General features: G+C 41.1%; 2 protein-coding genes across 2 annotated transcripts; one reads left to right on the top strand and one right to left on the bottom strand.

The window, feature by feature from the left end:
* Positions 1-509: 509 nt before the first annotated feature.
* Positions 510-13,085, bottom strand: LOC146713344 (nephronectin-like). Its single transcript, XM_085447197.1, has 13 exons — positions 12,483-13,085; positions 11,493-11,593; positions 10,737-10,829; positions 8,923-9,042; positions 8,560-8,679; positions 8,343-8,477; positions 7,369-7,443; positions 4,852-5,367; positions 1,918-2,001; positions 1,656-1,754; positions 1,299-1,485; positions 1,142-1,226; positions 510-1,061 (listed from the first exon to the last, which is right to left on the bottom strand). The coding sequence occupies exons 1-13, from the start codon at positions 12,548-12,550 to the stop codon at positions 975-977; spliced, it is 1,770 nt and encodes a 589-aa protein (XP_085303323.1). The 5' UTR covers positions 12,551-13,085; the 3' UTR covers positions 510-974.
* A 1,874-nt stretch (positions 13,086-14,959) lies between these two features.
* On the top strand, positions 14,960-25,670 carry LOC146713345 (atrial natriuretic peptide receptor 1). The gene is made up of 23 exons (XM_085447209.1): positions 14,960-15,109; positions 15,296-15,407; positions 15,588-15,720; positions 15,811-15,943; positions 16,476-16,580; positions 18,153-18,255; positions 18,505-18,650; positions 18,732-18,804; positions 19,092-19,236; positions 20,477-20,563; positions 20,650-20,793; positions 20,973-21,094; positions 21,418-21,556; positions 21,732-21,780; positions 21,873-21,974; positions 22,894-23,013; positions 23,182-23,275; positions 23,459-23,546; positions 23,714-23,853; positions 24,212-24,364; positions 24,446-24,544; positions 24,668-24,759; positions 24,846-25,670. Exons 1-23 carry the CDS (start codon positions 15,074-15,076, stop codon positions 25,035-25,037), a joined length of 2,607 nt encoding a protein of 868 aa, XP_085303335.1. The 5' UTR covers positions 14,960-15,073; the 3' UTR covers positions 25,038-25,670.
* Positions 25,671-27,194: the final 1,524 nt, after the last annotated feature.

A 27,194-nucleotide genomic window follows, 5' to 3' on the forward strand; every position in this document is an offset into this window, starting at 1 on the left:
TTTTTTTTATTAACAACATAAAACAACAATGTTAGATAACGGTGAAGAAGATGTACTGATAAACTGGATTACAGGACATTTTGCAGTGAAAAATGCCGAGTTAAATGCATGGATCTGTGAAAAGAGACTAACTTAATGCATATATAGATTCAGTGTAATGACTTTTGTGTTGTTGTTCTGACAGACAATATGACGTAGCTTGGCTGTAGAGTGGAGTTGGTTTACTTTGGTGATTGCGGTGTTACCGTCTTTAAACATACAGGCTTAAAGATTAACGACAGGTTTCACTCTCCACAGTCACGTGTCTATAAACCAATAAATCTGCTGATCTAACAGGAAAGTAGCAATCAGCTTTCTGGCTGCTCCACCCATCTCTTTGTGTGCGCCCTCTGAAGCAGATGCTCACCAGGCAAATCTCTGCCCTCCTCATCCTCTCTTCCTGCATGTGAAGTTGCATCTGTCTCCCAACACAGAAGATTTAGAATGATTTCTTACTCATGATTTATATGATCGATAAAGTTTATTACAACGTTACAGTGAAACAAAAAATATGGACCTAAATATTTATTACACTCTCACTGCAGTATTTCTATGAATCGAAATCCTTGTACAAATCAGTGAAATCAGTGTGAAATTGTAAATCTTTGTAACGATATGTTACTTTTACTACATTGATTATAAATGATAATTAATGATAATAAATCTTTGCACTCATTAACATATAAAGTAAACAGTTAAAGTAAATCTGAAACCTTTCCAAAATGAATTCTGAGTGTTTCCAAATCTTCAGTCCGGCTCATAAACAGGAACTTCTACTGTCACGCAGCACAAAATTTAAACTGAAGCACTGCTGCTGTGGCTTCACCACAAACCCACATAACTTCCTCTTCCTCTGAGGGGGCAGAAATCCTGATGCTGGGATTGCAGCAACATTGGTCCTTTAAATCATGTGACCTGAAGGTCTATATTTGGTGTCATCGACACGGCCCCCGTCTCAAAGTGACATCGTCAACAGCGATCTGTCCTCTTTGTCCAATCCTCCGCTCGGCCTTGAGCAGCACCTGCACGCACACACATCCGTCATCATCAGCTTCACAAACTCAGCTCAGCAACAAATTTGGGTCATGTACGTCTGCCTCACCCTGTCCAGAGAGTGTGTTGTCAAGGTAACATGCGTGTGTCTCCAACCGTGCCCACCTGTCCTACTCCAGAGGGCGGGGCCATACCTGCAGCAGCAAAAAGTGTTACAGAGGCGACTCCAGCAGGAGTTAACAGTCGTGGCACTTTGACTCGAGTACCTTTGGTCTCGTCCCTTTTTCCTGATGAACAGCTGCAGCACGCCCACGTGATGCCCCGTCAACCAATGGGAGAAGGAGAGACACAGGTCGCCATGGCTCCAGGAAGGGACTACCTGGATGGCCAGTCGAGCACCACGGATGCTTGTCTGTCCCGCCTTCAGCTCGGGGACAGATAGGTACCACCCACCTGAGACACATACGATCATCAGAGCAGAAACTGAATTGAAACTAATTCTACTTTTCACTGGGAACACATCATGTCAATCAGACATCCTTACTATGACATGAAAATGTGTGTGTGTGTGTGTGTGTGTGTGTGTGTGTGTGTGTGTGTGTGTGTGTGTGTGTGTGTGTTACCTGCAGGACTTTGAACCGTCTCCCAGTGTAGATCTCCCTCACTGTCAGACATCCAGTCACAGAGTCTGTGACTGAAGCTGCAACGGAGCTCCCCGACCTCTACGATCAAAGAAGGGAAACAGGATGCTACTAAAGTCACCAGCTGGGGGAAGTTTGATATGACCCTGTAATCTCCTCTTTTAAACAGGGGAATGAGATGTGTCTGCTTTTTTAAAAATATGAATATTAACCTCCTTTATCACGCAGTGTAACCGGTGCTTACCAGGATCGTCTCTGGCATCTTCCGCGATGTTTCCCAGCTCGATGTCAAACTCCCACACGTGGTTGTGACCGGGATGTCGAGGGACTGCAGAGCACACACACAAATAAGTAAACGATCAGTTTATCCTAAATGTATTATTTGGTTCATGCTGATATTCAGTATTTAAAATGCTTCTAACCGCCCATCAAAGACATTCAGTCTATAAACCAACAAAAGCAAACACACCAGCACATATATAAACTAATTACTGAAAATTTTAAAAGAGAAAAATCAATGTTAATCCTCTTCAACCAACACGCAGGCTTTGTATACACACATGTGAAAACCAGACTGAAGTCCAAAGTTTGCAGTTTTTACTTTCTTACATATCCTAAAAAAAATTTAAAGTCTAGATTAGCATGCAAAAACTGGTTTCATTTTTCTACCTTTGTTTATTTTCATGAATCTTTAACTGGAAGACATCAATCTAAGTCACTTCTTTGAATTATTTTGGCTTAGTAACAACGCAATCAGACAAAAACTTACTTCAAGACCTCCCAGTAACGATTTACAAAAGGTAAGAATACTGGAGCAGTGATTAGCACTACTGCCTCACAGCAACACCATCCTGGGTGACTTCACTGTGTGCCTTAGAAGAATCATCTTTTTTCAAGATATTTTCTCTCAAAATGAGAAAGAAGCATTGACAGGCTTGTTTTGAACTTTTTTGGAAGGAGTGTTTCAGCACTTCCTTTAAGATATTTCTCACATGTTTAAAAAAAAATCTTATTTTAAGAAATCTTACCAAGTGAAATCATCTTACTGCCAGATTATTTCGCTTGATTATAGTCTCGATCGTCTTAATTTTTTGTTTCTCATATTAAGTAGCTAATTTTTGCGTTTTGAGAGGAGGCTTCACATCCACCATGATCTTGGTGGAGCTGCTGAAGCTCTAACTGGCAGTGTGAAGCTTTATAAAACTTTAAGTAGACCAAACATACTGAAACATGAAGGTTAGCTTTAACGCTATTGTATCTTCTGCTTGACCTTCTTTCATTTTTGACTGTTTTTGATATTTTTTACTTTGTTGCATCTTCTTAATCGAGCATTGAAGTCCAACGAAAATAGAAATTTCTTTATTTTTGTAATCAAGTATTTCATGTTAAAAAAGTACTCTAAGTGTTTCATTTGACATTACTGTGAAATTCAACAACACACCAACTAATTTAATTAGTTTTCTTTTTCTTTCTGCTTTAACCTCCTAAGACCTGAACTCTTCCACGACATGTATTTTTAATTTTTCTTTGATATTTGGGCATATTGGGGCCCGATGAATGTAGAAAACAAAGAATTACCAGATTTTTTTTTCAACCTTATTTTTGTTTTTAAGAAAATTGAGAGCCACATATGAGGATATTCGTTTAAAATTTTGATAGAACAGTAGCAGTATAATGTCCTCGTAAGTGGATATCAGGCCCCTGTACACCAAAATTGAGTATTTTAGTCTAAATAACTAAATCAATAATAATGTGATGTCCACATATGTGGAAGCCAGGTCCTAGGAGGTTAATATTAAATGGCCTGCATTTGTATAGCGCTTTTTTAGTCCTTAAGGACCCCAAAGCGCTTTACACTACATTCACACACTGGCAATAGCAAGCTACATTGTAGCCACAGCTGCCCTGGGGTGCACTGACAGAGGCAAGGCACAGGACACAGGCGCCACCGGGCCCTCTGACCACCACCAGTAGGCAAACACGGGGTTAGTATCTTGCCCAAGGATATTTGGCATGCAGCCAGGATGCAGCCTGGGATCAAACCACCGACCTTCTGATTAGTGGCTGACCTGCTCTGCCACCTCAGCTATAGCCACCCCAATTAGAATTTACACAAGTGTTGGACTTTCTTTTCCATCCATCCATCTTCTTCCGCTTTATCCGGGGCCGGGTTGCGGGGGCAGCAGCCTAAGCAAAGAGGCCCAGACCTCCCTCTCCCCGGCCACCTCCTCCAGCTTATCCGGGGGAACACCAAGGCGTTCCCAGGCCAGCCGAGAGATATAATCTCTCCAGCGTGTCCTGGGTCTGCCCCGGGGCCTCCTCCCGGTGGGACATGCCCAGAACACCTCACCCAGGAGGCGCCCAGGGGGCATCCTTGTCAGATGCCCGAATCACCTACTCTGGCTCCTTTCGATGTGGAGCAGCAGCTGCTCTACTCTGAGCCCCTCCCGGATGGCCGAACTTCTCACCCTGTCTCTAAGGGAGAGGCCAGCCACCCTTCGGAGGAAGCTCATTTCTGCCGCTTGTATCCGCGATCTCGTTCTTTCGGTCACTACCCACAGCTCGTGGCCATAGGTGAGGGTAGGGACGTAGATCGACCGGTAAATTGAGAGCTTCGCTTTTACACTCAGCTCCCTCTTCACCACGACGGACCGGTGCAGCATCCGCATTACTGCAGCTGCAGCCCCAATCCGTATGTCGATCTCCAGCTCCCTTCTCCCATCACTCGCGAACAAGACCCCGAGATACTTGAACTCCTCCACTTGGGGCAGGAACTCATCCCCGACCCGGAGTGGGCTTTCTTTTTTCTTTTTCTATTTTTACTGGTCAACATTCAGATCTGCATCTGCATCTGTCCCATATTACAGACACTGAGTCACTTTTACGTTGGGGTCCGTGAAAAGTTCAGACTTTAGTCCTTAATAGTTTTTGAGAAACTGATGATTTTAGTGTTTGAAAAAATGTCCTGAGAGTTGATGAACTGGCTTTAAAAATAAAAGTATTTGATACATGAAGCTAACATTTCACAGCAAACATTTTATAACATTAACTTTGTACCTGGCCATAATGAAACACAGCAACAAGAGCGACTTCTTCCCAATTAATTAATAAACAGTGTGATTGGGCGAGCTCATACTCGGCAGGTCCGTGGATGTGTGCTGTGTTTGTGTGTCCTTACTGTGCACGTCTCCTCGCTGCTTTTGTGTCACGTCTTTGTTGATCTTGTTGTTCACCGTGGTGGTTTGCAGCGAGGTACTCGGCAGCACTGTAGTGATTGCTGGTGTTGTTGTTGTTGGAGGAGGAGGAGAAGAAGGTGTCGTCTGGGTTGTAGTTAGCAGAGTGGTGGGTGTAGTTGAACTTGCAGTGATGGTAGTAACATTTGTTGTTGTACTAGGAGTAGTAATAGCAGAAGTGGTGGACGGAGGAGGCGTTGTGGGAGTTGTCGTATCCATTTCAGTTGTAGTAGTAGCAGCAAGTGTTGTTGTTGTCACAGTAGTGGCAGTAACTGGTGTAGCAGTGGTATCAGTTATAGGTGTTGGAGTGGTGGTCATAACATCAGTGGATGTAGACAGGGAGGTTGTTGGGATGGGGGCAGTTGTGGTGGTTGGAGGAGATGTAGCGGTAGTGATGATGGTGGAGGTCATGGGAGTTGTAGTTCTTGGTCTCTGCGGTTCTACCGTCACTTTGGGGATGGCTATGAGTAAAACAAAGAAAGTAAACTTTACTGCTGCCTCAGAGTTTGAGGCCAAAAACAAAACTTGCAGTCGGGGGAACTGCTGACGTGCTTAAAAACAGTGTAAACCTCAGGGAGGACAGGCAGGTGAAAAATGAGTGGTTGTTAGGCGATATTTGTACAGTCTGGATAAATTGTGTGCCATTAACTGATACACAAGAGGCATAAGACCAATAAAACAACTGGAACAAGAACTAGTGTGCTGGGACGTAAAGAAGTGAACTTAATCTTCCCATCAGCTGTAAAGAAGAGAAAGAGATTCAGGTTTCCTTCATGTTTCCATGCTGTTGATCTACACAGGCTGTTCTCAGACCCAACTTTATATTATATAATCTGTTTGTCTGTCTATTGTTTGTCTGCTAAGACATCATATTTAGACTTTGTGTGATGTTAGTCCAATGACAGCATTTCAGAGAGAATTTAAATAGTTTTAACTTTTATATCTTTTAACACAGGTTCTCTCCTGTGAAATACAACTTTTTTTAAAAACCTATATATTAATAGGTAAGTGTACACTAATATATAATATATATTACTGTTGGCAAACAATTAAAATATTGAATCAGATTCATCACTGGGTTACTGTGGATTAATATTGATTAGTCACGATTAAATATCCTTCATTTTCATTCTATATTAATCACATTTCATTTTGCATGAGCAAACAGACTCAAGAAAAAGGGAAAATATACGCACTTAACATGTTTATTGAACAGCTTGAACATTCACGTTAACAAAAAACTCTGTAAACATTTATCCCCTCTCTCTCTCTCTGTCACTCTTGGCGAGGCACTTCAAGTCCTTGAAATGAGGAACCAAAGCTATGTAAAGAGCGTGTTCTCATTGATATTAATAGGTCTGCAGTTTGTTGCAATCCACATGGCATTGTTTCAGTCAATATGTCCGAGGTAGACTTACTGAGTCCCCTGCTCCGTGAGTGGTTTGTCGCAAGCTGGGTGACGCATTAGCCAAAGTCCTAGCACCATCCCAGACTAATGTATGCTTTGGGTCAATGTGAAATTTTAAGCTCAAAGTGCTTCGGTGAAAAGAAAATTCCTTCTGGCACAATGTGCATAATGCTTTATGTCGGTCGACTGCTCCGTCTTGTTATTTTTTAATACTCAAATTTCCCATTGAGAAATCATTATCATCTTCCATATAGAGTTGATTGGTTCAGCTGCCCGTCACTACCAGATCAACTGCCTATTTGCGAATGTGCATAGGTAACTCTACTTGGACAAACTGCCCGAAATGTGTTAGCTGAAATATTTCAGGGATTTTGAGTCATTCTGTGCTCCAGATGCGTTAATTACATTAAAAATTTTAATCGCGTTGACCGTGATGGCGGATTAATTTGCTTTAACGCGTTAGTTTTGACAGCACTAATTAAAACATAATACTATAAAAGATTATGAAATCCAACCTCAAAGGAAAAAATTCACATGGCATATTGCACTGTGTCATTATTTATTTAAATCTAAACCAGAAGCAGTGTGTGAAGATATGACAAAGCCAGTGTTCATTATGTTGTTTCAGCCCAAAGTGGAGCTAATTATAAGCTCAACACCTTTTTTAAAGTTTTGTGTTTTTGGTGGGGAAATTTACAGAAGCAAAGCTGAAGTTCAGCTCAGACTTTGAAGCAGATTTTATCATTGAAATGTGTCTGACTGGTGCCTGCAGTTCACCAACACCTGCCTCTCATCTGTCCTGAGTAGCAATAAAAGAGTCAGAAGACAGAGACTGAAGGAAGGTCTGGGACACTACCGAATCAACAGATCTAAACTTTTTTCCATCATTTTACTTTACCGTGCTGATTATATGATTGTGTGAAATGCAGCATACAACTTCAGAACTCGACAGATTTCTCTTTTTATTTGAAACGACAAGAAAAGTCTAAAGAATAAACCCTAACCTAACCTTTTAAGAGATGGACAGGTGTTTGTGATAAAGAGCTGTTTTTACCTTTGCAGCTGCCGTCTTTACACTTGCACTTTGGAGACGATGGATTCAGAGAGCAGAACGGACGAGTGTCCTTATCTGGTAACAAAGAGAGAAACGAGGAAGAAGCGCCTTCTTTTCTTTTTTCTTTTAACTTCTAACAAATTAAACTTAATTCTGATTAAGTCTGAAGAATAAGTTATTTACAACACCAGAAATCCGTCTAAAAAAATGAATTCGACTAACAAAGCATATTTTTATGGCTAAAACAGCAGATAAAACATTCCATTAAAACAAGCAGCAACCTCCAGAACTAAAAATAAAGCCAGCATGGATTTGATAGACTGCAGTCCCTCTAATGTCCACTTGAGGGCCCCCCAAACTCAGTCAGTCCCCACAGACTCAGATGTCAAACTGGCCAACTTCACAGCAGACTAAACATGTTTCCAGCCTGCTACAAAAAACGAAAACCATTTTGGTCTTTATAGATCATTCGAAACAGGCAGATGTCGCTGCTAGCTGTCTGCTAGGCTCCACCTCAGGTAACTAGAGTCCCTGAACTGGACCTGTGGCATGTTTGTCATATTATGCTGTTATCGGAACATTTTACATGTAATTGTCTGACCGCTAATATGGCTGCTGTGAAGTTAATTGCAGTAAACCTATCTAACTATGGGTTAGATATTTAGATAGGTGTGATGCACCCATACAGTCTTGTGATGCTGCTTGCAAACCAAATACGCTAGCATTAACTGATAAGTTAAAACTTCACCTTCTTGTCCAAATATGGTCACTTCCCCCCCAAAAATTAATTAATTAATTAATTAATTGAAACAGCAGGGCAGTGGCTAAAATGCTAAAGAGTCTATGTACAGCCACAGTGACTTAGCAGGGAGTTTTGTGAATAGTTAAGACATTTTATGTATAAGAAGAAATGAAAGCTCTGTAAAATCACATTTTATTTTATTTTACTTTAATCTCCAGGGTTTTAGCCTCACCGATGCAGGTGTACCGCCCGTTGATGTACACGAGTCTGAAGCCCAGGTGACATTTACAGATGAAGCTCCCGAAAGTGTTCACGCACTTTCTGCGACGAGGACACACGCCTCCACCCAAGAAACACTCGTCGATGTCTGAACAGAAAGAAAAAGGTGGAGGACGAAAGATGATCCTGCACTTCTTCATCCAGGAATTTAAAAAAGCAAGCTAACTTACCGACGCAGGTGCGTCTGTCTGGACCCAGGCGTAACCCTGGCGATGGACAGGTGCATCGCACTGCCCCTTTGATCACCTCACAGCCATACTGACAGTTGGCATGGTAACAGGTTTGGGCATCTGCGAGCGTACAGACACCGAAAAAAATCAAAGTATGACTCACAGAGAAAAATAAACAGGACAAAAAGGATTATAATGTTTGTCTTTACTAAGACAGAGACAACTCATAAAACACTCTGCACAAGAAAAACAAGTAGGCCTCATAAAGCTGGTGACTGCACTGTGTTTTAGCTTATAGCTCACACTGAACACGTGCATAAATACTTCTGCGAAAGGGAATCGAACGCTCGATGAGTAACTCACTCCTGCAGCTGCCGTCCGGCTGCAGCATGTACCCGTCCACGCAGTAACACTTGTAGCTGCCTGGCGTGTTCATGCAGCGGTGTTTGCAGGGCCGAGGCTTCACGCCACACTCGTTCAGATCTGAAACTCACACACACAGAGGGGGTATTAAACATAAAACTCCTCCCTGTTTTCACTCATCTTGTCAGCCTGCGGGATTAACCTTTGACCTTAAGCCCTGAGCATTTTAAATAAGTGTGTGTTTGTAAAAACACCTCTTGCTCTGAGACAAAAAGTGCATTCCAGGTGGAACAAATCACCCACTCCTCAGGTAAACACCTGGTTTAACCCTTTATTACCACAGGCTCAGTAGCAGGGCCATTTTACAAGCGCTCTTTAAATTTCCATTTGTGCTACAGACAAACTTGAATCATCTTTGGAAAGGAGAGAAGACGGGCTTTATGCTGACAGTTGATTTATCGTGGCAGCACAGAAGAAAATCAGCTCCAAATAGATTTTGCCATGTGCGCTTCACATTTTGGGCTCGAGAGAAAACTGAAATGGTTCCTGAAAGAAGAGAATTATTTTATAATTTTGCAATTTTGTGTGTTAAAGGGTTAAGTTATCTAAATGAAAGGAAGACAGAGCGGTGTGCTCTGAAGTGTTGGAGAAACATCTGAGTTTAGATAAACTCAGGACTGAAACCATCATAAGCAGGACGGTCGTCATGGCTTCAAAGGGCTTTTTGAGGTCTCTCAGTGAGTGTCCTCTCAAAGACAGAAGTCCAAACACACACAGCGTGTGTGTTTGGACTTCTGGGGGGGTCTCCAGATGCTGTTTTATGGTCAGGATATGAGTCATAATGAAGCCTCTAATCAGGACATTAACACTGTGTGTGGGTGGAGTAGGCCTAAGATTAGAAACAGTAGTTAGAGTGTGTTTGTGTGTTTTGGGGGTCTTCAGGTAAAACACGCCCTTGCAGGTCAAACAAACATGACAGGAATGCATCTGTTTTGTTGAGGCAAAACAGATGCATGATGGGCAATCTGATCTCTGTGAAACCAGGAGTCCACATCTGGACCAGCTCCCTGCAGATGTGCTGAAGAGTTCTCACTTTGTGAGCTAACTTTATGAGCAATCTCCTATTCTGTCAGGTTATTAAAAGGCAGTTTTATATCTATCTTAATTTAGAAACACACCTGTGAGGTTCACTGCTGCACTGCTCATGCACTGAGGTTAATTTAGAAGCAGATCCACAGTCAAGTTTTAACATGCATATATATTAACATACAGCTTTCGTACTTTCTTCTCTGTACCCACACACACTAGCAAAAATCACACTAGCAAGATGTGACTGAAGTACAGACTTCCGGCTTTAATTCAAATGGGTTTAACAAAAGTGCTCAGGAATCACAGCCATTTTAACCCAGTTGACTGACATCAACTGCTTGGAAGGCAGCTATGCTAACCACTATACCTCCAACATTCACAACCACCAAACAAACATGAATGAATGACTAAAGGCAAAGGCTTCACAACAAGGTGCAAAACACTGGTTAAATTCAAAAACATGAAGGTGAGATGAGACATTTTTATCAGAATGATGGAGGATAGAAACGGGCAATGATCCAAAGCACCACAGTATCTATCGCTGCCATGGTATGGCATGGCCAGTTTAAAAAAATGTGATATTCCTTATTAACAGCAACACAGCATCTGTGCATCACTCATATCTAAATGTAACACCTCCATTTAATTACAAATGCATAAAAATAGAGAAGTTTGAATAGGTACGTCTGAACCTGGTGTACTCTGTGCTGAGTAAAAAGACATACCTCGGTTACATGCCTTTCCCGTGTATCCTGGGTGACATTTGCACTGGTCTGGTTTCACACACTCTCCATGTTTACAGCCCTGCTGGCAGTGAGCTGCACACACACACACACACACACACACACACACAGAGGGTGTTAACATACACTGAATCATGTACAAACATATGTCAGGCTGACTGGCTGCAGATCAGTTTTCAGTCCTAAATAAAATAACACACTCCGGTCTCTGCAGCTGCTCCTTCAGTGTTTAAACCCTGAACAGATGCACAAAAACACAGTTAAAGCTGATTTCCTTCCTTCCAAGCAGCTGCTGGTTTAACAAAGAACCATCAGTCAACACAGTCCAGTTTATTTGTCGACTGGTTTCCATCACCAGTCTGACTGTGGTCCCCCATTGAAACAAATGTAAACTTTCTCTAACCAACATGCTGGTTTTGCTGGGGATGCTAGCTTGCTAGCATTAGCTGACAGCTGATCACTGAACCCTAGGGTTGAAATACCATCATGTCTGACCTCACAAACCAACAAATGCCTGATCACAAAAGCTAAAACTGAAGCTTAAAAATATGCAGGTTAAAAAAAAACTACAAGTGACATCACTGTATCTACTGCCTTCTTCTATATACAGTCTGTGTCTTTAACAGCTATCAGCAGTCGCATTAAGTAGGTTAAAAGGAAAGTCCACTGGCTGATCAGTTGGTTAGGGAGGATTTTAGACTGACTTCACTGAAAGGACGTATAAATGTGTGTCCTTACGTTCACATCGCCCCCAGTCCAACTGTTTCCAGCCCCAGCAGCACTCCACGCTGTTTCCATAGCGACAGAGTCCACGGGACAACGTGGCCTGGTCCGCCCAGCTGCAAACACACATGAACACACAGCATGTTTGAGGATCATATCATGTTGTTAGGATTGGGGCGTTGTGGGGGGGTGTTGCTGCCTGCACGGGGTCATGTGACCCCGTGGATGAACAGAAATCCAATGAACTGTTAGGACAACAAGAAAAGACACAGAAACAATCTGAGGGAGAAATATGACTTGAGGCTTTAAAAAACTACTCTGTGGCTCCATGACTTTTTTATGTCGCCTGTACTAGTTGAGACCGGCTGGAGAGAGAGAGAGAGAGAGAGAGAGAGAGAGAGAGAGAGAGAGAGAGAGAGTGTGTGTGTGTGTGTGTGTGTGTGTGTGTGTGTGTGTGTGTGTGTGTGTTATTGATATCTCCTGTTTCCAGGTGCCTGTCTGAACATGAAATATATCAGCCATAGAGGAGGGGAGGGTGCTGTGCGTGCCTTTTTTCCACTCCCTCCACATACTTTCCCCTCTTCATCATGTCCTCCTCAGTGTTCCCATCATCATTCATTGCTAGTTATTTTTTAACTCTGGATTTTCTTCTTCCTTTCTTCTCAGGTCTCTCCCCTTAGAAACGAATTCACGGTTTTGGTTGCTGTCTTTTAGTTAAAATGTTCTTTAATTGCACAGACTTTAAAGTGTTTGACTTGTTTGCCTTTTTTCAGCACTGCTTCTGAGCCAAACCCTTTAATTAGAAACAAGACCATGCAGAGAGGAAGAAGACGCTCGTGTTTTGCACAGGTGTGCGTTACTGTGACTGTCACTGAAAAGCACCAGACAGTTGAAATGTATCATTGTGAGCAAGAATTATCTATTTACATTTATTTTTAAAACATGTTTTCAATGAAACTACCTTAAAAAAGCTTAACCAGCTAAAACGAAAAAGAAATTCCTGACCTGTCGTGGTCCAAGCGCTGGCCCCGTGTCCACAAACAGAAGCAAGACAGGAGAACTATGGTCAACATCCTGCGGTTTTAACCCGGGACACTAACACTAGCACGGCCCGGGTTAGTCAAGCAGTTCGCTCCAAATATCTCGGATTTCGGCAGGGAACCGGTACCCGTGCAAACTTACACAGTGCGTAAAATAAAAAAAAACCCGAGACATTCAAAACATGCAGTTGGTTAAAAAAAAGGCTCATCAAAAGTGCAAAAAGCCGCTGAATCCAGTGAGTAAAACATAAAAATAGATCAAAAACGACATGTAGAATAACACAGCTGCGATGCTAAATGTGAGAAAAATGAATTAAAAGCCGCTAAATCATTGCGCTTCTCACTGCCCTGCGCGCGAGCAGGCGCGAGAGAAAGAGAGCCAGGAGAGTGTCCTCGCGCGCTTGAATTGGACTGTGTGGAGTCGCGTGCCGGGGAATAACCCGACAGACATTCAGACAGCGCGCGAGCAGGAAGTTTATAGTCGTTAACACGAAGACGGATTTGTTTCTTTAACCCCCACGCGCTCTCTGTTGATGCATAAACACAGATGGACCGTAGGCGCGTGGGGTTATTCATTCACGTCCGTTTTCATGAACATCTTGCACCAATCAGAGCCTTTCACTTCATGAAGCTGTTCCCCTGTGACGTCATGTTCTTAGGCAGTCAGGCGCGACCAAAGTTACAATGTTAATAAATAATTACTGATACTTTTTTTCTCACTGCTGTCGCTACTACTATTATTATTGACGGTAGTACTAGTAATAACAACAAGAACAATAATAACAGTGTTATTTTGTCATCAACATTTTAACTGCTGTAAAAATAATTTAGGCAATATGGAATAAATAAAATACGGCTGACACTGTGTTACTCTATAGAAATATTTAAGATATTAACATAGATGTTTAAATTCTGATAAGAATATATAGTTTGCAGTTTATGACCCTCGTATATGTGTTCATGGATAAATAAAAACAAAGGGATAACTCAGTGAAAGTATGGCAATTTTATAATAGTTATATTTGAAGTTAAATGACCTCATTAGTGATAATTAAGGATGTGGTTCATGTTTACAATTAGCTGGCACAGCTGTCAGGAGCTGGCTGGTTTGTTGTTTTCTTTTGGAGATTGCAGTCTTTGTAAAATCTGTGAGTTATATAAGAACCTAAAATACCAGAGATACAGCCAGCTTTATATGTGTGTGTGTGCGTGTGTGCATGTGTGTGTGTGTGTGTGTGTGTGTGTGTGTGTGTGTGTGTGTGTGTGTGTGTGTGTGTGTGTTAACATTGGTAATTACATTAGCTACAAATATGCCGTTATGTATGTTACAAAGTTTCCTCAGTTGTCTGTATGATGAGCAGATAGAAAGAAAAAAAGCTATTTAGTGCTACAATCAGCAGATTTCAGCTTGTGTACAGGTAGGACACAGAGGTCTGTAACCTCTTTGGAGTAGACATAAGAACACTTTAATTTGTATTGCTCAAATGGACAAGAGTGGGAAAACTATTGAGTAATTACATTAGGAAAGGAATGTAGCATTAATTTTTTAGAGTAACATCCTGAACACTAACAATAAGTCATAAACCTTCAACCAAGGGGGTGGACCATCAGCTGCATACAGACCAGTCTTGGTCTGCTTTCGGCTAGACCAGTAAAAAAAAAAAAAACTGAGATAACCTTTATGCAAACATCTTGGTTGGTTTGTGAAAAGCATCTTTAAATATTTCCTACAATCTAAAATCAAATGCAAAGTCATCAATATGTCTGACTTTTTCCACATTCAGTACTGGGAACAACCCAAGGAGAGCCATCAGCACAGATCCCTGCAGTGTGGTGCAGCAGATCATGGGTAAAGTCTGTCACAATATCTTAACAGTTCAAAAGATCCATCCAGCGGGCTGGTTTACTTCCTGTGGGCTAAATGTTTGACACCGCTGCCTTACAGGGTTAAACTGTAACTGACAAGTTTTTTGTTTTGTTTTTTTTTTTTGTTTTTTTTTTTTTTTGCTTTAATCCATCATTACAAAGTAAATAAAGCAAGTGAAGTCAGCTCATATTGACTCTTTAAAAAAAACCTGCAAGAAGTTTGAAAAAGAATTTGCCTTTTAAATATAAAAAAAAATATCTAAAAAACTCCAAAAGACCACACATAGAAAACTGGGTTTGCATAGTGAATAAAAATACAATATTTCTTAATTCTTTAAAGCTTTGATCGGTAGAGAATTAAAAATGTAGAGAGGGAAAAACTCAACTAAGTCAATAGTAAATGTTTAAAGATCAGTGCAGTAACAGCAGCCACCACCAGAGGGCAGTGAAGTGTAGCCATCTCTATGTAAAACATTGAATTCAGCTTTGACAGCGCACGGGAGAAATACAGAATCCAATCTCTCTTTCTCTCTCTCTAGTGTCTCCTGCCTCGCTCTACCTACCACGGCTCCATCAGCTCTGACTCCACAGCAAGCGAGCAGCTCAGAAGCTGCAGATGTCCGAGACTCTCAGTCAGTCTTCCTACCTGTCTCCATCCTGTCCTCCTGTCTGTCTTTCAACAGCAACAGTATGAAGAAACAACAAAGACTTTGGTTTCTGTTCTGGGTAAGACATCTTATATGAAACACCTTTTTTTACAGGCCTAAAGTTTAATGTATTTAAATTCAAGGGAACGAGCTCAGGTCCATAGTTTTTAATCATGTGAGCACCTCGGATGATTCTCTGGATGCTTTTTCCTTTTTTATTTGTGGTGTAATTTTGGTCATTGAACACGTGTGGTGTTGTTTCCAGGTGTCTGTTTGTGGTGTTGGTTTGGTGTTTTGCTGGCACGATTTGGACAACAGCGAGTACGACTGTTGGCCTCTGGACAGGCCCAACGAGTACAACATGATCGACTGTGGAGGTGAGAAAACAGACGGCAGTTACAATACAATCATTAACCGTAGGTCTTGAAGAGAGATTTTGGTTGGTCTCGAGATTAAATAACAAGTATTACAGCTCCCCAGTGAAGTCTGAAATTATTTATTTTAAAGATTGCAGTCTAAAATCTCTGTCTGTCTATTATCCTGTGGCTCTTGTCCAGGTCTGGAGATGGCTTGGGTTCTTCGTCCTCCAGAGTTGATAAAGAGTGGTGAGGTATTCAGTGTCATATACTCGGTGACCGCCCAGGACTCTTTCTACCACTGGGCCGTCCAAAACCGCGTCTTCACTCAAAGGTAAACTGGTTAAACTGGGTATAAAGCAGAATAATTTTAGACTGAACAAAATAAACTAGATAAACTGGTCTGCTTTGTCTGTGTGTTCAGTGACATAGAAGACGCTGAATCAGCTCGGAGGTTCTGTGAACATCACGAATGTCCGGCCAACTGGAAAGATGCAAATGGCGAGAACTGCTGCATTCACCACGCTAACATCCACTCCTGCCCGCTGGGATACATGGTGCACTGCTTCTTCTTGTCTTCATCACTCCTCTCTGTAACACAATCCACAGAGAACTCCAAATTCTAGTTGCAAAACGTAGTTTGGCAAATTTTGTCACCAATCCTCACACAATAGCGTACTATGGAGATACAGGTTAATCCCAAGGTTGGTCAGCTCCAAAACTTAAACTGTTTACACAGTTTAACTCAAAATTGGGACCATAATTTACTAAATTATGCTGATTTCAGTTAAACTTTAAACTCGCAACAGAGGCCATAAATAAACCAGACTAGTGTTTAATGAGGTCACAGATTACATAAGCAGTGGGATCATTTTCTATTAGACTTCTTGACATATTCACTTATTTTCTACCCAAAGTAGTCACCCCTTAGTGGTGAGAAACTGCAGGTCTAAGACACCTTAGGATCCGTTTACTTTTCCCAGATCTACTTTCTAGATGTAGTCCATCTATGTAATGTCTGACAGATAAGTAAACAGATAAAAAGCTCTCTCATAAAAATAAAGTTTTCTGTTTTTTCCTCACTAACAGACAACAGAGAGCATTTGTGGCCCCTGGATTCCTGATGATGGAAAAATCTTCACACATACCGTCTCGACCTCTGGGAAGATGACCCAGACCAACTGGACCGCGAAGGTAACACACATGCCAGTTTATCTTAATAAGTCCATATCTCACATAGTTCCTCTTCAAAAATAAATATAACTCCACCACTAATTAAATGGATTTAGGTCAATTAATTCAGAGAATAAGAGTAGAGCCACATTGGAAGGAGCCAGTTCACCCAGTTGATGCCCCCTGGATGCCTCGTAGGTGAGGTATTCCAGTTATGTCCTATCAGGAGGAGGCACCAGGGCAGATCCAGGATTTGCTCAAGAGATTATATCTCACAAATGGCTTGGGAACAACTCGGTGTCCCCTCTGGATAAACTAGAGGAGGTGGTGAAGGAAACCTGGGCTTTTCTGCTCAGACTGCTGCCCCCACAACCCTAACCTGGATAATCGGTAGAAAATGGCTGGATGGAAGTGTAATAGTGAACATTAAGCCTAAATAATTGTTTAAAATAGTTTACATTAATCCATACACAACACACGATTGGGCATATCCAGCAATGAGGTCACTGAGGTCTTCAAAAGTACAGCAGTTTCTCAATGAAACAAAAACTTAAAATAGGAAAACTAACATTTTAGGAACATACTAATACACTTACTGGACCTACAGGTCATCTCATTGGTTGCATTTAGCAATTTAGGTTGATGCATAACTCAGCAGGAATGATAACTGTCTGGTTTAAGCACAAAGAGTGAATCACTGGATCACTAGAGCCAGAGCCATTGAAAAATTAACCTTTTCCCTCGTGCTGTCATTTCAAGTGAATGAATAATTCTGTATTTTGCTATTCTTTTTTATTCCATTGTTTTATACAGACAGTGTTCTTCTTCCTTAATTCTAGTATTTACACCCTACATTGTTTCTGCAAAAGAGGAAGCTGTCCAAAAAGCATCTTTTACAGTTTTCAAAATTTCTGGTTTGACTGTTATTTCAAGTCTAGGACCTAGTCTCTTCAGAAATGAAGCCTTTTGTACTGGTGACTGGAGCCCAAGTGGAGCCCAAGTTTCTTTAAATACAGAACATTAAGCAGAAAAAAGATGTAACATATGCTTCTGTACAGACAAACCTATTTCATTCAAAGTAGGGCAATACTACAATATTATAATCAATCAATCATCAATCAATCTTTATTTATAAAGCACTTTTCATACAGAAAAAATGTAGCACAAAGTGCTTTACATAGTTAAAAGCAGCCCAGCCCACCCTCCAACTCACTCCCCACACTCTCAATACACATATATCCCCCCACCCCCACCCACACACACATACACACACGCGCACACTTAAAGAGTAAAAATTGGGCTGGGCTCGCATGAGCCAAGTGAGGAAACATTATAACAGAGAGCCGTCTGCACCGGGAGCCGGTCACAGACCGCAGCCTCCGGGCTGGGCACACAGCCGGAGGGAGGCAAAGGAGCCCCCCAACCAGGCTGAGAGGACCCCAGAGACCCAGCAGCCACGGTCAATAACTGTCCCAATGACAAAATAATATAATTGCATGCAGATGCTACACTCAGTTACTATTAAATACTCACATTCTGATTCTTTGCTGATGTTTTGTCTACAGCCAGTTAATCTAACATGTTGATTTGTAGGTGGTTCTGTTTCATCCTGGCTTAAACTCACTCATCGCTCACATTCGGGTCGGTACCATGCAGGTTGCCCTGGAGGCCAAAACCACCGTGTTGCCTGCTGTGGGTATGTTTTTCCCCTCTCAAAATCCTGACTTGACTATAAGAAGTGCAACAAGGAGTGCACAAAAGCTTCTGTATTAGATCATATTGTCATTGTTATGTGAACATTTTCTGGCCACTGATGACAGAGATTATACTGATAACCCAGCAGCAAAGATGTCATAAGGTTCCAGCAGTCAGTCAACCCCAAACATAGTGTTGCCATAAAAAAGTAAATAAGTCACAATTTCATCTTTAAATTTCACCCTTGAAGTCTGTGGTGATGGTGTCTGTGAGGAGGCGGAGTTTTGTTCCACCTGTCCAGCTGACTGTGGTGAATGCCCTATGTCCCCTTCCACGAAGATTGCCATCGGTCTGCCACTCAGTCTGCTCTGCCTCTCCTTCATAATGACTGCTGTGGTAAGGACTCACACAACAACACACATATGCTCAAAAAAAGTCTGCCAGTTAAAAATAAATAAATAAATCTGTCTCTTGTAGTGGCTAAGGTACCAGAAACAGAAAATGTTGTGGGACGAAAGCTGGATCATCGACTTCTCTACAATAAAACAAGGTCCTTTTAACAGTCTACATAAAACTCTGAGAGTAGCTTAGTAAGTACTGAAAGGCTCTGAGTGTATGCTGGAATTGCCTAAAAGCTGCACAAGAGAGATATTACTGCAAAAAGAGTATGAACCAGATCTAAAACATTACAGTGCAGAGCAGGACACAAAGCACCACAAAAAAACTTAATTAACAGCACTGATTTAGAATGATTTGAAATGGACCCACATCTGTAAATTTGTATACATTTTATGTACATGAAGGAAATCTAAAACTTAACTCTGTTTTTCTCTGCAGATCAAGAGGGGCACATGACCATGGGCAGCATAATGAGTGTACCAGTGGGGAACAATGACAGTCATACTAGCTGTGTATCAGCGCTAAGCACCTGTACAGGACAACTGGGAACCCGAAAAACAATGTTCACCTGCACTGGCATATAGTACGCCTACCTATGTAACCACTAGGGGTGCAACGATACACAAAAATCACGGTTCGGTTTGATACTTTGGTGTCACGGTTCGATATTTTTTCGATACAAAAAAATGTTCATGCCTTTTTAATTTGTCATTTAATAAAATTATAAATATATATTTTACCTCAAAAGTACCGTTTTTAAATTTAATGTTGCTGAAACAACAAAATAATAAAAATAAATAAATCTGTCTGATCAAGAAATCACTCATCTTTGGAAAAGAGAGTTTATTACAGAGAAATGGCTCTTTCCAAAATAAAAGCTATACTATACGCTTCTTCTGGGCTATATTCTCAGCAGCATATTAAACATATCAGGTCCCCATAAGGAGAATCATGTGCTAACGGCTGTCTAAATGACTCGGGTAAAGTTTGTAGCATGCGTGCTTGTTGTTTTTTTTTGTCTGCTTCCACTTGTCTTTGCACTAGGATGATGTCGGCGTAAATGTGCAGTCATATTCGTTGTGTTCCCACCAGTGCTGTCAGCTTTAAACTCGTTAAAATGACATTAACGCCACAGCATGGCAAATCTCCGTTAACAAGTTACCACGGATCGCCCCGTGTGTGGGGCTGGACGGCGTCAACACGTTAACAAGCTAAGTGCGCTAACACACTAGCTCCCACCAATTGAGCATTGCGTGGCACATCCGACATACTGTTTTACTTTTGTCCATCAGGGTCATGCTTCACATGAAAACCAAAATAGTTCCAAACGCCAGATCCGAATGAAGGTGGGGGAGGCTCAATTTCGGGTAGCGTTGAGGCAGTTGCTATGTTGCAACGAGGTTAGCTTCTGTCTCACTAGCTTGCGCTCCGCTCAGTGGATCTGCGCTCGATTAAATTTGATAAAACAAATTAAAACTTTTGTATTGTTCGATACATATGCGTACCGAACCGAAAGCACTGTATCGAACGGTTCAATACCGATACAAGTATTGTTGCACCCCTGATAACCGCCTGTCTGTCTTTATATAAAACTGTACTGTGCTATTTCGGATACTTTGATAGGCCACCAGGGCCAGTTTCAAGTATCTTTTCCTGATTCCCAGAGGTCAAGATTTTTGTTTGTCAAAGCCACAAGTTGTCCTTTGCCACTTCTGTGTCACACACTGGTTATAGCACCATCCATACCTATCGCCAATAGAAATGTCTCCAGCTTCCTGGTATATTATTTGGAAATGTATGTTAAAAGCCACTTTGTTTTCCAGTGATGGGCGCACCGTGGCTATCAAAAGGATTCACACAAAGACGTTCTCTCTGTCCAAAACCATCAGACAGGAAGTCAAGCAAGTCAGGTAAGATGCAAATACAAACCTATCCCCTTCATACTGCAAATACACAGCATGTTAGTCTGACTTTCTGTCTTTATGTTTGTCTCCAGGGAGCTTGATCACCCCAACCTGTGTAAGTTTATCGGTGGCTGTGTTGAGGTGCCAAATGTTGCCATAGTGACAGAGTACTGCCCAAAAGGAAGCCTTAACGATGTCCTTCTTAACGAGGAGATCCCACTTAACTGGGGATTCAGGTACTCAGATAATCACACAGACTCTTGCTTATGGTACAATGACATCTTGAGGTAATTAAGGCATAATGCGACTACACATAAAGTGTTTGTCTTTGTAAGTTAATTGGTCACACACATTTCCAATTCATTTGGGGTTCTCATAAGGTCTGTTTAGATGCATGACTGTTTGTGCCTGCCAGGTTTTCCTTCGCCACAGACATCGCCAGAGGGATGTCGTACCTGCACCAACATAAGATCTGTCACGGCCGACTGAATTCTCTAAACTGTGTCTTAGACGACCGCTGGGTCTGCAAAATAACAGGTGATCTGAGCGTGCAGAAAGAATGTTCCTAAAAGTATTAAAACTATACGTGTAAATAAAAAAAACCCAGTAAATACTTGTTAAACTTACCAGATATAAACTAGCTTTGAAAGTGAACGTTTGCTTTATTCCTAATTTAGTGAAGATCATTTTCTATAACTGAAATCTCTTTCTGAATTGTTCTAATCTCCGTTTTTTATTGTCATTTTAATTAAACCAAATTTTTGTCATCCTAAAATAGATCTGAAAAATAATCTAGAATGCAGCAAAATTTTTGATTATATATCTACAATTGTTTTTATTTACATATAATCTCCAATTAGATTACGGTCTGGGAACCTACCGCACGGGCGATGGGGCGGAGCCTCTTTCCACCTATCAGCAGAGGCTCTTGGAAGTGTACTTGCCGCCTGAGTTTCAGGACTCTAACACGGAGCCAACGCTGGCAGGAGATGTGTTCAGGTCACAGAGTTAACTTTAAATTTCCTTCACTTACTCACCTCAGTTCCCCGAAGACTTCCATCTGCCTCCCTCACCTTTACCCTAAACCAAAGCAAAACTGTAGTTTTAGCTCAGTCTCCACAATGTGATAAATAAATATAGATCAGTTGATACTCTCTGTATGTAAATTTCCCAGTTATTCCATCATCCTGCTGGAGATTGCAACTCGCAGTGATCCGGTCCCTGTAAGTCAGTCTGAGTGTCCTTTCCCTTCACTGTAACTGTGCTGCTTTCATGGTCTCCCTCAGTAAAATTCGTAAAATGCTTTGGTTTACAGGCAGAGGAGTCAAACCTCGAGTGTTCCTGGTGTCCTCCTCTTCCTGAATTGATCTCCAGTAAAGCTGACAACACCTGCCCCTGTCCCGCTGACTATGTAGAGGTATGTCATTCCCTTTAAACTGACTGTTATGAAATGGTTGAAAGCAGGCTGTATGAAATGTGCTATCATTAATAAAATAAATAAAAATTTATAGTGTTCGTATGCTAGGTTGTTATAAGCATACTTTTGTAGGAAAAAATGTGTTCATTTATATACTCAGAACTTAGTTATAGTTCTTTTAACACAAATTACTGCATCAATAATTACAGTATTCGTACCATGAAGGTGATCAGCTTGTGGCACCTCAGCTTCAACTTCCTCATCTTCCTTCTCTCAGCGAGCTGTAGAATCTGTCAGGTTGAGGTTAGGTGAGTTAGCTCCCCAAATAAGCATAGTCATAAAATGGTTAGCAAACTGTTTGGTAGTAGTTCTGGCACCACCAAACAATTTATTAACTACTTAGTAGTGGAAGTGTTAAGTCCTCTCGGAAGAGGGAATCTGCATGTACATAAATATCGTCACCAAACTGAAGCATGAAGAGTTCTAAAATCTCCTGGTAGAGGGCTGTGCTGACTTTGATAAAACACGTGGATGAACCACCACCAAGACCAGGAGATGATAAAGTACCCCAAATTATCACAGAATGCAGAAACGTCACATCAGACTTAAAACATCATGGATTCTGTGCCTCTACACTACTCCTTTATACTCTAAAACCTTGCTTTCCAAGTTAAACACTAAATTTACTTTCACCTGAAACGAGTGATTTGGACTTCTGAAGAACAGTCAAGTTAATGTTTTGACTGGGTGAAGGATGTCTGTAGCTGACAGCTGTCAGGTGTTCCTTGCAGTTGTGGTCGTGTATACTTGAACTAGTTGATGTTTTGTTTAAATTATGTTTTCTTCTTTGAATGATCCTCGATGACTGAATATTCCATCTCAGCTGTTCTGCTCTTTTGACCCACCTGTGTTTCCGTAGCTGATTCGGCGATGTCGCTCTCATAACCCTACCCACAGACCTACCTTTGAACAGATCAAGAAGTTTGTGCATCGAATTAACCCCATCAAAACCAGCCCAGTGGACATGATGATGAACCTGGTAAAAACAAACTCTGTCAATACAGTGGACAGTCCAATAATCATTATATGTTATTACTATAGTAACAAACTGTGCACTGTACCATGTTCTCATGTAATATCATATGTTAAATTACATCAATGCTATATACTGTATATGTAAAGCTTTTTTCTTTTGTCTCTGTTTCAGATGGAGAAATACAGCAAACATCTGGAGGTGTTGGTGGCTGAGCGGACTCAGGATCTGATGCATGAGAAACAGAAAACTGATAGGCTGCTATACAGTATGACCCACAAACACACACACATACTAATGTGTTACTAGGTTAGTAGGATGATTCTGTTTCACATTTATTACACACATTTTCATCCAGAAAACATTTATTTGTATGCAGATTATACAATTCTCTATATCTCTGACCAGTTAAAACTCGCCTTTTACTGACATTTGTATGTTTGTGGTTCAGGTATGCTTCCCAAACAGGTTGCTGATGACCTCCGTCAGGGAAAACCTTCCCAAGCTCAGAGCTATGTCAGTGCTACCGTCTTCTTCAGGTAAAGATAGACTAGAGTTGAAAACCTTGGGGTCTTTAGTCAGATGAGGCTAATAATGCTGGTTTGTAGCAACCACATGAGCTAAATAAATTTCTATGGATTCTATTCTACTTTTCTATATTTTTACAGCCACCATAATAAAGGATGGTATGTGTGTGTTTGTGTAGTGATATAGTGGGCTTCACCCAGCTGTCCAGCAGCAGCACTCCTTACCAGGTCGTGGACTTCCTTAACAAGCTCTACACAACCTTCGATGACATCATTGACAATTACGATGTCTACAAGGTAGAAACCATCGGAGACGCATGTGAGTGACACACATGGTAATATATAGCTATATAAATATATAGCTCATTTCCGGGCAGCCTTTCCAAACAAGCCACACTTGTTTGGTCTTTTTTCTAATTGTACTGCCATGAACTAAAAGATTTAAAATGCTAACTGAAGCCGGTAGAGTCAAAGATGTAACTCTTTCGGTTTTGTTAATTTCTCTCAAAACTGACCTGGGATGTTGCTCTCTTATGTTAGCAGCATCTGGCTCCGTCTTACCCACTTGCTCATAAATGGAAGCAATAAAGGTGTACTTGGTTTTTCACAAGACTCTATAGTGTCCTGTGAAATCTTTTTACTTGATTGTTGTTTTTTGTTTGTTTGTTTTTGTGTAGATATGGTGGTCTCTGGTGTTCCACAGGAGAACGGGATACTCCACGCCTCAGAGATCGCCAGCATGGCTCTGGATCTGGTGGGCGTCTGTCGCACCTTCAGGATCCCCCATAAACCCAACACTCAGCTGCAGATACGAGCTGGGATACACTCCGGTATACAAGCTACTAAGCCACTGTAATAAAAAATTTTTGTTAAATCATTTTTCCACCCGTGACTCTTCTGAGTCCTTTTAGGTCCAGTGGTGGCAGGGGTGGTTGGGACAAAGATGCCTCGTTACTGCCTGTTTGGAGATACAGTGAACACAGCATCGAGGATGGAGTCAACAAGCGTTGGTAAGACTGCAGGACCTAATAAGAGTATGACTAATTATTACTGGAACAAATGCTGGTTACTGGACACAGACTTAACTTTCTTCTTCTTGGGGTGAAACAAGCTGGTATGTTCCATTTTTGCAGCCCTGAAGATCCAGTGCAGCTCCAGTGTCTTTTACCTACTGGAAGAGATTGGTGGCTACGTGTTGGAGTGCAGAGGAACACTTCAGGTCAAGGTGAGCTGTACACTCCCATTGGAGTCCAGTTAAGGTAAAACTGGGAGCTGCCCAGTTAACACTCTGGACCTGATTAATTTCTTCAGGGTAAAGGTGACATGGTTACTTACTGGTTGGAAGGGAAGAAGACTTCTCTGGTCTCCAAGGACATCATTGCAGACCCAAAGACAGCCAAACTCATCACCACGGAGACAGAAGAGGAAGCAGAGAAGAAGCAAGAGCTGTATTCATCAATACCGGGGTATCTGAATGACGATCTTCTCCTGGACCCAGCCTGAACCGCAAACTGTGGATCTATCTTTTGTTGTGATGTCCTCACTGTTAGCCTAAGAAGAATACATTACTGTGTTGTGTGCTACATTTCACATGTATGGTCACCCGGTGGATCTCATTAATCCACCGAGGAATGTTCAACGAAACTGAAAAACAGAATAATCTTAGTCTAAATTTTGCCATTTGCTATGTTTTTCACTCCAGTCAAATCTTCGCCTGATAGTTTATGTTTTACTATATTCTATGCTGTTATTATGTTTTTGTGAAGAAGCACTTTCCCATTAGTCGACTATGAGGATGAAAAGTTTATGTATAGAATTTTAATGTGACACCAGGGATGCTTTTAGATGAAGACAGCACCTGGTCTGAACCAATGAGTTACTTTGTTTCTTCTTCGATGTTTTGTCTTAAATTTGTTTACAAGTGAAAGGCAGAATACTGCAGGTATATTTTACTGCTATTAGTTTGTGTTGTTTGTTGGACTGTGCACAAAAACTCAAACTGACATTAATGCTGAATAAATACATCCTGTGTTCACGGGAAGTTTTGCTGAAGTTTCTGCATATTCTTTTAATACATTCAGTCCCTCTTGTGAGACTAGAGCAACCCTGTCATAATTTAAAGAACTGCTGGAGGAAGTTCTTGAACTCTTTTGTGTCTAGACTGCAGTTACTCGTTTTATGGACCTTTCTAGGTCACTGTTTAGCTTCAAATCACAGTCACACAGATTCAAACACAATCAAAGACAATCTGCAATCGACTCGCTGGGGCTTTCGCAATCATGGCACAAGGTTTTGCAAAACCAGCCCTTTTTGTAAAGTTCCATTCATGATCTCAAACACTGCATATGCTTCATGAAAAACAGGGACTCTGTGATTTCAAACCTGAAAAGCAGACATTTTGACTTCAAAGACTTTTGGTGGTACTTGCCAGTGTTTTCTTTAGCGCCTGTGGTTCATGAACATTTAACATGTGGCCATGTTGGTTTTATGTTTTGTCCTGTTTGCCTGTTTCAGTTTTATTTTTATGTTTTTAATCAAATCTTAGATTTTTTTTCTCCTATTTTTTTCTGTAAAACACTTGGAATAATAGAAATATTATTAGAAACGAGACACAAAAGTCAGCCTACAAACATACTGGAGTGAACATAATTATAGTTTAGTTTTTAGTTTTTATAGCATTTGTGTAATATTTCAAAATAAAATAGGTCAACAGTTAAAATGGTGATATCCATGAAATACTCAACAATAAACCAACACAGAGGTTTTTCTCTAAAGGCATTAATAAAATCAAACCAATTATATTATTCCATCCATTTCTTTCTCCTCCCAGTTAGTTTCATACTCAGACACTTCACACCGGCTGGTTAATCAGCACCTTTTGTCACGAATGTTCTGTGTGAATATTCATGTCACGTTGTTGAGCAGATGGAAGACTTAAAGAGATGGAGGCGATGTGGTCTGTTTACTTTTTTGTGTCAAAGATGGCTGACATGACAACTGGCGGACATGAAGAAGAAGAGGCTCTGAGGGAGAATAGATGAGTTCCCAGTTCCAGACTCTCCTGTCTACAGACATAAAGTGACAAACTGCATTTTACTCACAGCTGTTGGGTTTTGTGGCTTTGTTCAGAAATAATTTTTATTTTGGCCAAAAATATAGGTGGAGAGTTAAGAAAAGTAGATTTTTAATATTTAGTAAGCAGAGATGGGCAGTAACGCGTTACTGTAATCCGATTACTTTTTTCAAGTAATGAGTAAAGTAAGGGATTACTATTGCAAAAACGGTAATTAGATTACCGTTACTTTCCCGTAGGAACGCTGCGTTACTGCGTTACTAAAACCGTGATTTTTTTGCGAGAATGTCTCATGACAGTGATGTAAGCGAGTGCGACGTTTGTGGCAACAGCTGTGTACAGAGCAACAATGGATAATATATCGAGTGCGGAGAGAGTATGAGCGTGCAGCATTTAAAGTGTGGAAGTACTGAAATTACTTTAAGTTTGATTCCATAAAAAGTGACAAAAACTTTAGTGTCCGTTGTGCGTGGGAAGAAAAACTTCTTTTTACAGTGAAAAAAACCCCTAAACTTCCCAGCAAGCACCGAGTGCGCTACCATGTAATGGGAAACTCACAGAGAAACTCGCGGATTCTTCCACTGACC

This window comes from Copadichromis virginalis, linkage group LG3, assembly GCF_057382275.1.
Source record: "Copadichromis virginalis isolate Kocher_CV1m ecotype Utaka linkage group LG3, C_Virginalis_male_GT1.1, whole genome shotgun sequence".
Classification (NCBI taxonomy): Eukaryota; Metazoa; Chordata; class Actinopteri; order Cichliformes; family Cichlidae; genus Copadichromis; species Copadichromis virginalis.

What these genes read in the sequence shown, in the direction of transcription:
- LOC146713344 (XM_085447197.1), bottom strand. Translation starts at nt 12,550, where the DNA reads ATGTTGACCATAGTTCTCCTGTCTTGCTTCTGTTTGTGGACACGGGGC. An exon ending in CAGCGCTTGGACCACGACAG is followed by an intron (nt 11,594 to 12,482) that starts GTCAGGAATTTC and finishes GTGTGTTTGCAG; the next exon opens with CTGGGCGGACCAGGCCACGT. An exon ending in AGATGCCAGAGACGATCCTG is followed by an intron (nt 1,755 to 1,917) that starts GTAAGCACCGGT and finishes CTTTGATCGTAG; the next exon opens with AGGTCGGGGAGCTCCGTTGC.
- LOC146713345 (XM_085447209.1), top strand. Translation starts at nt 15,074, where the DNA reads ATGAAGAAACAACAAAGACTTTGGTTTCTGTTCTGG. An exon ending in CTCGCAGTGATCCGGTCCCT is followed by an intron (nt 21,781 to 21,872) that starts GTAAGTCAGTCT and finishes TTTGGTTTACAG; the next exon opens with GCAGAGGAGTCAAACCTCGA. An exon ending in TGGACATGATGATGAACCTG is followed by an intron (nt 23,014 to 23,181) that starts GTAAAAACAAAC and finishes TCTCTGTTTCAG; the next exon opens with ATGGAGAAATACAGCAAACA.